At 39.1% G+C, this 15,270-nt stretch overlaps 1 protein-coding gene across 4 annotated transcripts in view; it reads right to left on the bottom strand.

The window, feature by feature from the left end:
* The window catches only part of METTL6 (methyltransferase 6, tRNA N3-cytidine), a 41,101-nt gene that overhangs the window by 25,321 nt on the left and 510 nt on the right, over window positions 1-15,270 (bottom strand). The window contains exons 2-6 of one of the 4 annotated variants that reach the window (XM_075418912.1): window positions 13,686-13,975; window positions 12,878-13,012; window positions 11,581-11,751; window positions 9,906-10,047; window positions 7,479-7,926 (exon numbers count right to left, since the gene is read on the bottom strand). In XM_075418912.1, coding sequence (XP_075275027.1) covers window positions 7,763-7,926; window positions 9,906-10,047; window positions 11,581-11,751; window positions 12,878-13,012; window positions 13,686-13,967 — 894 coding nt within the window. In that variant the 5' untranslated portion in view covers window positions 13,968-13,975 and the 3' untranslated portion in view covers window positions 7,479-7,762. The other 3 variants (XM_075418911.1, XM_075418913.1, XR_012763735.1) reach the window with 3 other exon arrangements.

Consider the following 15,270-nt stretch of genomic DNA (forward strand, 5'->3'; position numbering starts at 1 on the left):
TTACTCATATTTATGACTCCTGCTTTACGCATATTTATGACTGTAGTCAACAGTAACATATTTCCAACCCTCAAAAAGAGTACATGAAACAAAACAGCAGTATCACAGTAACAGACAATTATACTAGTGCTACCTGTGCTGCAAAACCATCTGATTGTCCCGGGAGCAATTCTGACATTGCACATCTTCAAAGTTTATTGTTTGATATTTAAAAACAAATAATGCCACTGTTGCGGCTACAGTTTTACTTGAAGGCTTTTTGAGCATGCCAGGCACATTCTAGCTCCTCCCTCTAAATTTTTGAAAGCCGCTTTTTACGTTGGGGTTTTTTTTGGTGTTGTTTTTTTTTTTAATGGTATTAATCTTTGGATTTTTATTGCAGTACTACAAAATGCTGCCTGATATTGCATTTCCCGCCAAACAATAGGCTAGCCTTGCAAATGAACAAACCACGTTGGTGCTAGCATTGACAAAGTGGTCTTGCTTCTTCAATTCATCACTCATTCACAAGAAGCCTTTCTTTTACAGAAGTACTAATACAATTTCAGATCTGTTACAACTACAAAATCATTCTGTCTCACTGATCTACCACTGGTGACCAAATCAGACAAAGACCTCCCATAAGAAGTTCGCGTGAATGAAGTATGAACTGTGCATTATGGAATCAAGGTAAATGCTCTCAGTACCAGTCGACAAGCTTACCCTGTCTTCAGTGGGCTTTTGAGAACGACATTGCCCTATTTCAAGAGATAAATGTGGCTCATGTTGTAGAGTCTGTTTGTGGTATTTTCTTTTCCTTTAAGGCACAGTTATGTTCTTTTTTTTAAACCTTTGTTTCGTGGCTTGGAAAGAGTCCCTTGAGTAAAAGAGAAGGCTAATATTTTTTTATAGAGGAAAGTCTGTAAGAGGAAGATTTTTCAGTATTTCTAAAATACATCCTGGTTCTGTATCAGCTTGATTGTTTCAGTTTACTTCAAAGTGGGTTCTTTACTCTTCTGAGTTTTATTCTCATTTCTAACAGGCTTTCTCTGGACCATCATGTCCAGCCAAGTACAGATCAAGAATATACAGACGGTTGCTGATCCTTTATTTATTAGCTGCTTTCAAAATCAAAGCCTGAAACTGTTACTGGAAGCTGACCAAAAGCCAGTAAAAGACTTATAGTGGTGGCATACACTGTGGGGCAGAGGGTACGCTACTGTATTAGACAGAGAGTCTAGAATATATGCATATTAAATTTCCAGCAAGTGATTCACATTCATCCAGACAAGAGGTGACAAATATGATGTTCCCTGGGGCCTGGTCCTAAAGGACATTACAGAGCATCCTTGAATACTGAATGTGAAATGTGTGTTTAGGTTCTTCAGCCAGCTGGTCACAGCGAAGCTGAAGAAGTTGTACGGGACTTCAGGTTTCAGAACTTTCTGAAGGTAATTTAGAAAAAAATTGTAGTAATGGGATTGTGGCTTCTTCAAAGTATTTTTTATGTTACTACAAAATTTGCTTTACTAATAAACCGAGCAGAACAGAACATTTATTGTATCTGTGCAGAAAACAACTTTCCTTTCCTTCCCCCCATCCCCTTCCAACCTGTTTTTGAACATTCTGGTTTTAGCGTCACAGCAACAGGTCTGGTACATTTAAAAGAAACAAATCCCAATTAAATGTCATCTTTCATAAAAAAGCTTGACACCAAAAGTGGAAAAAGCCAACAAAAAAAAAAAAGCGCATCAAAATCCTTAGATTTCAGATGCACAACAATCCCATAAGCATGAAGATATTACTACCCCACTGAAGAACGGTTTCTCTACTGTTCAAAATGTACTACAGAAATCCAAGGGTCCAGAGAAGCTGACTGTAGAAAAATACTGAGTGGAGTCTAGACAGTGGGCAGGCTGTGACTTGTCTACTCTCTGACTTTTCCCTAGAAATACAGAATCACAGAATCACAGAATCACAGAATAGTAGGGGTTGGAAGGGACCTCTGTGGGTCATCTAGTCCAACCCCACCGCCGAAGCAGGGTCACCTACAGCAGGCTGCACAGGACCTTGTCCAGGCGGGTCTTGAATATCTCCAGAGAAGGAGACTCCACAACCTCCCTGGGCAGCCTGTTCCAGTGCTCCGTCACCCTCAGAGAGAAGAAGTTCCTCCTCATGTTCAGACGGAACTTCCTGTGCCTCAGTTTGTGCCCATTGCCCCTTGTCCTGTCACTGGGCACCACTGAAAAGAGCTTGGCCCCATCCTCCTGACACACACCCTTCAGATATTTGTAGGCATTTATAAGGTCCCCTCGCAGCCTTCTCTTCTTCAGGCTGAACAAGCCCAGTTCCCTCAACCTCTCCTCATAGGGGAGATGCTCCAGTCCCCTCACCATCCTTGTAGCCCTCCGCTGGACTCTCTCCAGTAGCTCTTCATCCTTCTTGAACTGGGGAGCCCAGAACTGGACACAGTACTCCAGATGAGGCCTCACCAGGGCAGTGTAGAGGGGAAGGAGAACCTCCCTTGTCCTGCTGGCCACACTCTTCTTGATGCACCCCAGATACCCTCAGTTATTGACGTTCTAAGTTAATGTATACTACAGGCACTGGAAATCTGAGCTGGAGTTGATAGAGCACATCTAGCTTAAACAATCATAAGACACCAGAGACGCCCCAGGGTGGGAACTCTGAAAAAGCACAGAAGTGACAGTGAAGTATAAAGCTTCTTACACATCAGGGGAGAAAAACAAACCTGGTTTTATGTTTTCAGTCACACAGCTGCCTTTCCAAGTATTTCACTTCACCTATTCTACAAGCATGCATTAGTTACACACGTGTCTTTGGCAAAGACCATCAAAAGCGACCCAATTTTCCAAGGATGAGACCTAAGACTTCCTGGAAAAGGGGGGTAAACATTCCCAACCTAGGATCATTTAAGCAGAGGTACACAAAATCACTACTCATTTGGAAAAATCACACACTCTTTTCCTTGTGCCCTTGTCTTCCCTGATTTCACAGCAGCAGTATTTTCTCTCCACTGCAAACACAACAAATTATGCACATCAGGCTGGGAAGTGGGAATGAAAAAAGTTCTCTAATGGAACATCTTACCTGGCTAATAGCTTTTATCTGTGCAATGCCTCTGTGTGCCTCCCCACAGTACAGGCTCACCATCTGCCTTTGTTCTAATAAATGAACTCACATTACAAACACAGAGCGCAAACATACTAATATCCTGAACCTACTGCACCCAAGGGCCAGATGTTTTTGCAGAATATGTAACTACTAAATGGCTACTCCCAAATGTTTGAAATGGTTCACAATCTTTCCTAATAATAAGAAGTATAACCAGTGAAGAATTCATCACAGCTACACCATGGGAGGTAAAAATCCATAAACAAAGACTTACCTATTTTCATTAGCTGTATCTTCATACTATCTTTCCAATATAAAATTCTGCTTCCCAGATTATCTTGCATGTATTACTAATATCGCACACAGTTAGATGTCACCCTTCTGCCTGCCTAGTAACATTAGTATAGTTTTGCAAGCTACAGGCTTTCACTCGCAAAATTTCATCTCTTAGATGAACAACTCATTTAACTGTGTGTCATACCTGGCCTGTGAAACTCAGAAAACTTTTTTCCCCCCAGAATCTTAAACATAATCTTACCTTTTTTCTTTCACATACTGATGCTCAACACTGACATCCTCTCCAAATACATATCTATCTTTCAAATAACTCTTCCAGTAAAATACTTCCTAACTGGTAATTTGTATCTGTCAATATACTCAGATGCATAAACTGTACTATAAATCAAGAAAAAAAGAACATCAGTTAGACCTATAAATGACCTTTCAGATTTCATATGCGAGTTTCCTCCTATAAAACCAGGGCTATGTGTTTTACAGTTGGCTGTTGATGCTTATACGTGCTAGAGTTTCAGGTTCCACTTTCACAGCACTTTGTTTCACAGAAATGATGCACTATCAACCATGGGCATAGTGTCTTATTAACTACTAATAACTGTTCCATAAAATATTATGGAACCCAAGGAACCTTCAGGTACCTAAAAGATGCACAGGAATATCCTTTTAGCTATCAAATGAACGACACAAAACCACAGTGATACCTACCACTACTTTAAAGTTCACATGGATTTTTCTCAGTAGCTCATATTCCTAATGAAAGAAAGTTTACCCATGCATACAGTATATGCACAATACGTGTGTGGATTTCTGTCTAGTCTTAGCCTGTTGTCAAACACATTGAACAACATCAGCCAAACTTGACAGAATAGTAAAGGACACAAAATGTCAGAAAACACAAAGACATTGTATTTCTGTAAATCTGACGAAAATAGCCTACAGACAGACCTTACTCACGTCCTCGCTGAGGCACTGCCCCATTAACACAATCCCTTAATATACGCTGTCTAATCCCAGTAGGAGACATCAGAGAATCCCACATCGGAAAGTGACATTTAGGATTCCCTAACCACAGGAAAAGCTTTAACCAGAGTTCATACTTTATTATAGAGAATGTAATCACAGTACACCAAACCATCGTAAATAATTAATTAAATAAATTGGGCTTTCTTAGTCCCACTACTTCAATAATTATTTGATTCTAGTCTAAATATTGCTCAGAACAGGGTGATGGCATGAGGTAACTTGCTACTTATGCTTACGCTTGCTGGACAGAGCAGCTAGCTCAGCTTCAAGGAAACAAAAGGAAGGTCCTGTACAGACAATTGAGTCAGTCTCAGCAGCTCCCACTGATTAAAGACAACTTAAATCAAAGAACAATCAATACTTCTATCACAGCCATGACACAGTAGCTTGTTTGTGCAAGGTGAGCAAGATTCAGTGCACGTATTTTTTTTCATGCCCTTTTGACACTATTTAGCCCAATTACCACATCTCCCTAAGAACAGTTCTTCAAGTAAGGATACTGGGTACAGGTATCCTTGGCACGTGCTACCTGTGGTAAGCTGACATGAGATTGGAATGGCTGAAGGATCAGGGGCGAGTATATGCACTTTACTCAGCACTACAACAGCCACATGCATCCCATCAGTTATTGTGTCTCACACGATGAGGCAAGGATTTCTTAAAGCTGACTCAACTTCCTCAAACTTTATCACAGTTACAAAAACTTGCAATGATTTAGACTTCACAGAAGCAGAGGCACAGAGACCAAATAAAGCTTTCTGACCATTCACCTCCAAATAATCTCTGTTTTATGACAACTATAGCTGAAGGCCTTTCTGGCAGGGGCGCTAATGCATGCTACTTTATTTTCCAGGTCTGACTGAAAATGAGACTGAATGAGAAACCAAAAAAATTAGAACTACTCCTCTCTACTTAATGTGTTGCTACACAAAAAGTGACAAGCAGAAACAAGCAGAAACACACAGAAACACTGAAGCTACAGCCACAAAAAAGGTGTATCATTGTTCAGGCAATAGTTAGTTCAGTGTAAAAAGGAAGTCAATGGCAGTCTGCGGCTAAGTCTACTGGGTTGACTCAAACCTTCTGATTAGTATTTTTAATATTTGCTTACATTTCATTTCCTCTTCGGGATGCTCACTTCAGTGCACTTACCTTTGCATATGCTGACAATCATATGCCAAAGTGACGAGAAGCCATGCAAGGCAATCCTTCAGTCTCATTTACGTGCTGCATACTTTAAAAGGACGAAACATGAAGTCTTGTAAGGCACTTGGTGTTACAAGGTTCAAACTCCACTAAAAATCAACAGAGCTCAGACTACACACAGTCATTGCAACTGCTGTAGTCAAGATGTAGTGCTGAGGGAAGCCACAAAATGATGACTGGCCAGATTATATTAACACTGTTGTTATACCCTTTTAAACATGTTTTTTCATTTACTATAAATCTTACTAGATATTTATTACTAGTATGGCAGAAAGTGCTAATGGGTTGTGCAGCAGGGGTCAGCAGTGTATAAATCCCCAGGATGACACTCACCATAAAGGAGATGTCGTGTAATAATGCTCGTCAAAGAGTCGTTAGGAGAACTGTGTGGTTTAATCTCTTTTTCCTCTGAGGCCAAAGTCTGATGACACAATTAATTCAGCTTTGGGGCTCTTGGTATCAGATGAAAAAAAGCTGTGGTGCCCTGACGCAAAGCGATGAATTTGCTGCAAATTTATTTATACGCATATCAACTGAAAAAGACCTCTGGTGGCTCAAATTTGCTCAAAAAATTCTGACTGGTTAACTTTGTAACATTAGGCTCTATGCTGGAAAAGTTATTACTTCTTTCCCCTCGTGCACACACAGCCAGTGTTAAGAGTGCTGAAAAAAAAAAAATATTATCACATCTTATGGCTAGTTTGCCACAAACAGAGACAAATACTCACCTCTGGTCCACATCAGATGTGTATGACTGTGTCATCCAGCAAGACACAAGTCCAGTGGAATGACAGCCTGAGTCAATCAATCACATACTAACATACAGTGCAAGACATGAAATCCCTACTCAGAATAGGGCTACCCTCAGATAAAGCCACAGGTTGCTCAAGGCCTTGCCCAGTCTATTTCCAAGTGTTTCCAAGGACAGAGGTTCCACAAGCTCTCTGGACCATCCCTCGTACACAAAAAATAATAATAAAAAAAATCTTAGTATTTCATTGGAATTTCCCTTGTTGCAACTTGTGCACACTACACAAGATCAGCACAGTCCATTGAGTAAGTCACTAGATACTTCTGAGCTTCCTCTGCTGCAGAGCAGTTGTTCAAAACGCAGGTTAAAGATCCAGACATGGTTTTGAGATTATATCATCCAAGAACAAAGAAGAAGTTCCGCAGTGCAAAGCGCCAGGATTGTTGAAGGGAAAGGATGAAGTTCCTTCAAGCAGGTAAGTCTGTGGCAGGCTATGAGCCATAGCATCAACACAGTGGCTTTTAGTGATAGGAACAGCAAAGACCAACACCCTTCCTGAGAGTGACAGAAAATAATCAAGACCTCTGCTCAGGAAAGAAGTTCTTTCTTTCATATCAAGTGTAGTCAGTGCTTCTGACTACACTTGATATACAGGAAAGTACTACTGACTCACTAATTTCAGTTTCAAATGAGAAAATGACTTGCAAAACCTCAACTATTTCTGCTCATCAAACAAAGAACATCTGAAATTAATTAGGGATAAAGACCACCTGATCATCTAACAACTTCATGCATGAAATCAGATACATCAGGGTCTTATTTAGAATATAAACATTTGTTTACATATCTAAATGCTGAGCACATTAAAAAGATACTATTATTAAAACATCTTACATTATACCACTCACTGAGTCTGTTTCATTCTTGTACCTGAGAAATCATACTCGGAAGTCCCACAGGTACTGAAAGCAGATGAAATACTGTAACTTTAACAGGCCACAAAACCCATAGATGATAGGAAACACAGGATATTTACTTCAAAAATAGTTTTTAATAAAAATGGAAATAATAATTACGATAATAACTAATGAAAACTCGTGCTTAAAATTAACCATATTTAGTGTGCTTTACCTGATCCTCCAACAACGCTGCACAGGATCTACTGTAGAAGCAGGAATACAGATACTCATCAGGTTGCCTGCATCACTAGACCATCTTAAATTTGAATTGGAAATAGCATTCATACTTCATGTCTGACGATGAAAACCAACAAGAGGTACTGGGTGCAGTTACTTCTGGTTTACCAGAAAGATGAGCGCACACAAGGAAAAACTACATGCTAGCTTCCATTTCAAGTAAGCAATGCTGTTGCTAATCAGCAAGAACTTCTGTCTTACTAAAAGGCTTTTGAAATTTGCTTTGAAGAAAAACTCTCGGAACATGCAAGTCTTCTTTCCTATTCACAGTTTCTCGCTGCACATATTCATTGACCACTTGCTCATACCCTGCAGCCTTGAAAAGCTGAGACAAGAACTCTGGAAGAGAATTTTAAAAAATAAGATTAAATATTACGGTTAAGCTATTTTTAAAACACTAGTCAGCATTTATACTAGCATATGCTCTTATGTGTTACAGCATGAAAATCACACATGCCTTCCTGTTCTACGCAGGCAGACTGCTGAATAAAAATCAGTACAGATCCCCTTTTGAAACACCAGCCTAAGAAAAACAGCTCACAAAACTGGGGCTTAAGCTAGTTACTCAGTTTCCAAAACGTGCCACGTCTCTTATTTTTATTGAGCCTTGTCATTCTCCTTGTGACTGACTCCAGTGCATTTTCACTTTGTGCAGCTGACCTTCGCTAGCTGAATGCATCACTTATTTCAAATATTTCAAAGGTAATCCAGTCGTCTAGACGGATCTCTGCTTGAGGAAGAATACCACCCTGCATTACCAGACATTCACATGCCTTTGCTCAACAGAAACAGACATTTTACAAATAAGCATCATTCAAATCATCCCATGCAGCAATTACTTGGTGTACCAGTGTAGTGCTAAACAAACGAAAACCAGCACAGGTTGCAAACTATGCAGAAATTATGGGGGTCATGTTTCTAGTAGCACAAGAATTTTTAAGCATTAAGCAATATTTATGTCAAAATTAGTGAGATTAATGAGATCACAATTATTAAAAATGGGAGCAGAGGTGGTCCATGAGGCAGTCACAGACCAGATAAAAGCAAAACAATTGCTAACATGATCAATGTAAGATAAATTCTCTCTTTTCTCCTTCCCTCTTCCCTCTCCCTACCTGCATTCTTATCCCAAAGCAAACATGGATACTAGCAAGGAGTTTATCATTCAGAAACAATTCTAACACACAGTAAAAATGGGATTTAAAATCCCACAGCTAGGTCAGTCTCTTATTTGTTCCCTTTAGCATCCATTCTCTTTGTAAGAGCTAATTGTTTAAACAGAACTAAAAATCACTGAATAAATAACAGTTCTAGAAATGCTTCAGTGAAGCTGTAGCACAGCCTGCATTATCTTAGATTTGATCACTGTCCTATATAGAATAGAGAGAGCTCAGAGAAGATTAATGGTTTTTATATATCAGAAGCAATTAGGTAACACATTATGTCATAAAATATGAATAACATTTACTCGGCTCCAAATTGGTCTCTTTGGTGGCTGCATTTTGCTTTAGACTAAGAACAGAGAGCCCCACAGAAATAAACACACAGCTCTTATTACACAATGCCCTATAATTGATTGGAGGAAGTAACGGTTCACTAAAGTTTAGCATGAGGAGCTGGGAGTTAGAAGACGAGTTATAATCCCAACTCATTGCGAGAGTCTAAGCAAATTCCTTCACTTCTTTGTGCTTCAAATTCTCCACCAGTAAATGACAATAATTACCTTCCTTTCAAAAGCATTACGAGCACTGAATGAAAAACTGTCTAAATGCTGGACCACATGGAAACACATTTATTGCATCATCTTTACTAAAAAAAGAGAAGACAGAGTGACCACAGCTAGTCAGTGCTATCTCAGCAGGATTTGCGCACAAGCTTCTCAGCGCTGTAGTCGTGGTTCTGCTTCAGAAGTCATTGACTTCTTCAGTAGACCTCATCTCGCACATCAGGAACAACCTTGCAAAAAGAAAGATGCCAAGATAACTGCCTAGTTGCTTCATAAAGATGATCTATTCTGCTACTGAACATTGGTCTTTTTTTCCCTTAGATAACAAATCTGAATGAAATTCAGCAAATTCAGAAACTGCTGCTCTTCGCACATTATAGCACTTACAAGAAGCTTGTAAAAAAGAAAGTGCTCCAGAAGTCCTGCCAGTCTAAATACCCTCTTGCTCCCAAAAAGGACAGCAAATGAAGTACAACATGATTTAACAGTTCATCAGCGTAAAACAAAACTTCCCTGGGCATGCTGGCAATTCCCTGAAGCAAGTTTAAACAGAAGATTCACAGAAAAGAAAGCACTCTACAGTACGTCTTACCTTCAGTAAAAAAATATGATCTTGTCCCATCTTGTCTAACATAAAAGTTTTCTCCAAGTTTGCTGCCAGATTTAAACCTGAGCATTGCATGATCATACAGTCCATAGTCTCTGAACAAGACACACTTGCCTGGTTTTAATACCTGTCACATAATACACGTATGCTTTAATAAGGTAAATGGATTTAGCCATATATGTATTTATTTGTGTACACGTACAGACACATACACATACAAATAAGACAAAGTATCCTAACACATTCAATACAGAAGTAATACATACACTGCATCCATTCCACCTACAACAAAAAAATTGTATATAAATAAACTGGACTGTCCGCTCTTAAAAATGCTTCCCCATGAACAGTAAACTACAAGTAGTTTTAAGATACCTGTTTGGGTGCTGAAGAGCTAAATAAGCTTTTTGCAACACTCTTCAAATACAGAGCAAAGAAGAAAATACAGCATTTAACCATAAAAATTAAGTCCTAAGAAGGCATTTTCTTTGTTGGGTAGTATACAGTCTAGCAGCTGAATTTGCTTAATGATTAACAATAAAATTTAGAATACTGTGACATTTCTTTTTTTCATGTGAGAAAGAATAATGTTGCAACATAATAAATAATAAAAAAATAACAATTTCAGGGAAATGGGTTACGGGTTTGGTTTTCTTTTTTTAATTGCTCTTTGGTAAAAAAATCAAGCCACAAAGAGTTCAAAATATAGAAATGCATGGTCATTGGCCACACTGGCTTTAGACATTTGATGCATGCAACTTTCCTCCCTCACCAAATACCAGCTGTATTTGTTAGAGGAGAAAATGAGTACTTGCCACATTCGAATTTGTGCAGAAACCTACAAGCAAGTTAAATCAGCCAAGCATCTCCACAGAGAAAACAATAATTAGCCTTTTCACATGCACGAGCCAAGAACCAATCCTGACTTTGGAAAACAGCTGGAGATACACCAAAAAAATCCAACATTCCCTTTTTCAGACTACTGATCATAAACCACACTGGATATCTGATAATATAAAATATCAAATACATGCATATGCATAAATAAAAAATATGTTGACTATTTCCCTCTGCAGTCAATATACGACTTCTCAGGGAAATTCAGAACAATCACTATTTAGATTGTTTAAACCACCCTCTGGATGGGCTTGTCCTAATCTATCAACTAACAAAGCCAGCCCAGGGAGATGAGTCTCTCTAGATTAATGTTGATCTCTGAACAAGTCACTTCTAAACCCTCACAGATCAAGCGTGTTTAATGATAACAATAACATCCTAACTGCAAGTCACTGTATCTTCTGGAAGTCAATTTGGTTCACTGTCATTCACACCTTATCAACACAGACACTTCTGCAATCCATAAACATTATTTGTAGCATACAACCTAGAAGTCCAAGTCACAGGTTCAAAGAATCTTTTTGTTATGTTGATGGCATGCATTAGGCTAGAACCCAAATAACCTCACAATACCAAGAGAGAAAATAAAACATTGTAAAACATATTTTAGTCCGGTGTACTACGTGAACTAACTAAATACATCCACGGAATATAGTATTAAAGACCACCATTACAAGAGGGGTTATTTTCTCAGAAAAAAATTGTACTTTCAAGCTAAAATGAAGGAAAGTGTTTTAAAGGCTGTAAGATCAGCTGGTTTTACCTTGTAAATGTTTTTCAAGACAAGATGCATTTTGTCAGGATGAATGGCAGAAAGCACAAATATAAGTGTGACAACATCCACAGAATCTGCTGGTATATTTTCTAGAAGATCATCTTTGGTAAGATCACACTGGAACACTTTACATCTTTCAGTACTGTATAAGGCATTTTTCTAGGGAAATGAAGAGAGTATGCTTTCACTGAAAATTAGCAGCATTTATTATTGCAAAAAAGAAAAAAACCTTGTGAAATTAATCAGTAGAGTAACAGAAAACACGGTGGCAAAAGAATATTAACTTCCAATAGGTGACTAATGCAATCGGAAATTCTTTGCTGCATTCTACAATAGTGAAAGTACAACTACTCGAATAGTCTGTTCTCAAGAATTTGAGAAGGAATGTGCATTAAGACAGTTCAGAAAACACCGTTTCTGTTTTAGCACTGCTTCTACTCTTTAAAAGTACAGAGATATTATTAAAAGAAATTCTGTATTATTAGGTGATCAAAGCAGAGCTCTTGAGCTACAAGTAGACTGTAAACAGTTCGGGTTCATGCCACATCGCCTGCAGCTGGGCTGTTCTAGCCAACAGGTTTTCTGGGTAAAAGGAAACCTGGTCTTGGCAAGAAAGAAATTCAGCACGAGCTGTGGAGGCAGACACCACTCAGTCATCCAAAACCCAGGGTACGCACTCCCCAACCTCATTTTGCAGTGCAGCTGTGGCATCCCAGGGAGCTGCTGTCCTCTCCTGTTTGCCACACGTATTTCTTCCCATCTTTCCTGTGAGATATGCAGCATGTGTCTTGTGGTTCTCAGTCATAAATGTCCCACAAGAGAATGCTTTCAAATAACAGACATACAGAAATTTACCTGCAATTACAAACTTAATAAACCGGGAGACTTTTACAGGCCAAAGCGCCCACTAGCCTTGCTGGAAGAGTTAACTTTGCAGGGCAGTACCACCTACCTATGAATAAGTATAAACATACCTATTTCTAATCAGGCTACAAACTTCTTTAACAATAACTTTCATAGCCCTGTTTTCAAGATTCTCGTCATTCAAGTAATATACATATACTAGCATAATGCTACAATTTGACACTGAAAAAATGAGGTCTTGAGCAACGATGCAGCTTCCTGCATAGGAGCTCCACTGAAGTGGATCAGTCTCCACTTTTTGGTAAACGCTGTTCTACCCTTCTCACAGAAGGGAAGGCAAGAGAAGTCTGTTGTTCTAGTCATTTGTGATTTCAGAAACTTCTAAAGACACTCTAAAAGAAGTTCCAAATATCACACCAACCTTCACATACTCAACAGCTCTAGGAGAGAAATCACAGGCATATGCAAAAATATTCTGATCTTCTTCTAAGAGTGGAAACAAGCAGTTCCCCACCCCACAGCCTGCTTCCAGAATGGTCAGTTTCTGATCTGTGAACTGGAGAGGAAGAAATCCAAAATAAGACACATCGTCTTTGTTTTCCTCACGATATGAGCACAGACATTGTTCAATCAGCATTTTAAAAGCTATAATCATTTTTAATTACCATTGATTCAAACACCAAAGTAGGCATCCATTGGATAATCTGACACTACAAAACAGAAATCTTGATGTCTGCAAAAATACAGATCTTTTTAGAATATATTAATATTTCTTTAGTCATCTACCCCTTAAGTAATCAACAGATTGTTGTACCATTTCTGTCTTGTCCTTCATTCAGCTATAATGAACAACAGATGCATCTGGCTACTCCTCTTAATGACGTTTTGCAATTGGCCTGTAATTCTAGATGCTTTTCTTTCAAGCAGTTCAGAAGTGCCCCAACTTGCATCTGAAAATGCCACATCACAGAGAGACAAGTTGTCTATTTAGGACACTAAACAAATACTCCAAATTTCATTCTTAGTATCCACTATGAGTCAATTACAAACTGAAACCAGATTGATGCATCTGATTCTGAGAAGGCATATTTTATATTAAGAGAAACTACACAGGGCACTGCAAACTTGACATGTGACAGCTCTTGCCCTAATGGCTTCATTATAAGTTTTATTAAATCATTTGGAAATAATCAATCCCATCTTTTACAGAGGAATTGTAGAGAACTCACCGCCCGACATGCTTTTAACTCTTGAAACTCTCTGGTTGTCCAGTGTCTGTCTTTGAAGAAGTTGGTGCTGTTTCTTTTGTAAAACAGATCCCAGTTCTTCTGTGCCTCTTTCTCCAGTTTTAGTTGCTTGAACTCAGAAACCAAAACCTTATCTTTTGCCAGTCTCTCAGCTTCTTCTGGGCTAAGGATTCTTGCACTATGGCCTTTTTTTTGGAAAGCACCATCTTCAGTAGATGTTGTCATTATATTTAAGCAACTGGCTGACGTGTTTTCTTGGAACATCCTAGAGCCTTTCATACAAATATGAACAACAAAGACCTATGGGTGATTTTTTTTTTCTTCAGTGTATGTTTCCATCACTTAATTTAGGTAAAATACACAAAAATCTAGAAGCAGTAAAAAAAATGAAAAAGAGTTACAGTGTGCACGAACTACAATTTTACAGTGATCTGTCCTACCTGATGGACTGCAACGGCACTACATTTCTCTTAATTTCAGAGAGCCTCCATCCACAGTAACAACTGCATACGACATCACACAGATGTCAAAGAAGATAATTAACAGTCTACTGGTCTTCCCTCTGCATCCTAGAAAGCTACCTAACAAGAGAAACATGGTGCAGCTCTAAGCTTATTTTCACTAAAACTGGCTTTAAAGGGAAAGTAAGGGCTTTGTTTCTTGTTAACCCCAGAGAGAACACCTCAGAAAAATCGTAACTGAAAAACAGGTGATTAAAGTTGATGAAACAAACTGTACTCATGTTAGAATTTATCCTTCCTGCTCTCGCCTATGTGAGAAAACACTGGTGAAAACATCAGCACTTGTAACACCACATCACTCAAAAAACAGAGCAGAACCAGTCCTGCAGTCAAAATGCCCAGAGCCGGCCCGTGCCAGCACTCCTTCCGCTGCCTCCTCCTGAGGACCCACGCTGGTTTTAACAATCGCGGGTGGTTTTACTTTCGGAAGTTAACAAAAATGGGAGTGATGAAAAGAGTTCTTGCATAGACTGTGAAGGGACGCAAATATTTTCTCTGATGTTAAACTAGTTCTGATCTCTGCTTGCCACAAACACCCAGACCCTGGAAGGCGGCACATCTGTGAATTAAATCCCGCACGACCCAGTAACTCCCAGGGAAGCCCAGGGAGCCAAAACGCGACACTCGTGTACGCCAGCTCCCAGGACCAGGCACTGGGGTCATTTCACCACAATGGAAATGAGAAAAACCCAACACCACCCACCTAAAGCAAATAAAGAGTAGTACTTCACTTGCATATTTCATCTTAGATGATACAAACTCAAACGTAAAATATAAAAGTGTGCAAATGAAATAAAGAATTGTCAAAATTTGGCCCAGCTTCACAGGCGATGGGCGACACTGTTTTTCTTTCAGAAACAAAGGAAAAGATCACAGAGCAGAGGCTCCCTTGAAAGCCAGTCTCCTCCAGAAGAGTACATCCCCAACAAGAAGCTTCATCAGCAAATCTTGTGCTCTGTGCCTGGCACGCTACAAAAAGGTCATCGCTTATATTTCTCCATAGGACAAGCTAGAAAGAAGAAAAGAAAAAAAAAAAACAACCCCGA

Source organism: Opisthocomus hoazin, chromosome 4 (genome assembly GCF_030867145.1).
Source record: "Opisthocomus hoazin isolate bOpiHoa1 chromosome 4, bOpiHoa1.hap1, whole genome shotgun sequence".
Classification (NCBI taxonomy): domain Eukaryota; kingdom Metazoa; phylum Chordata; class Aves; order Opisthocomiformes; family Opisthocomidae; genus Opisthocomus; species Opisthocomus hoazin.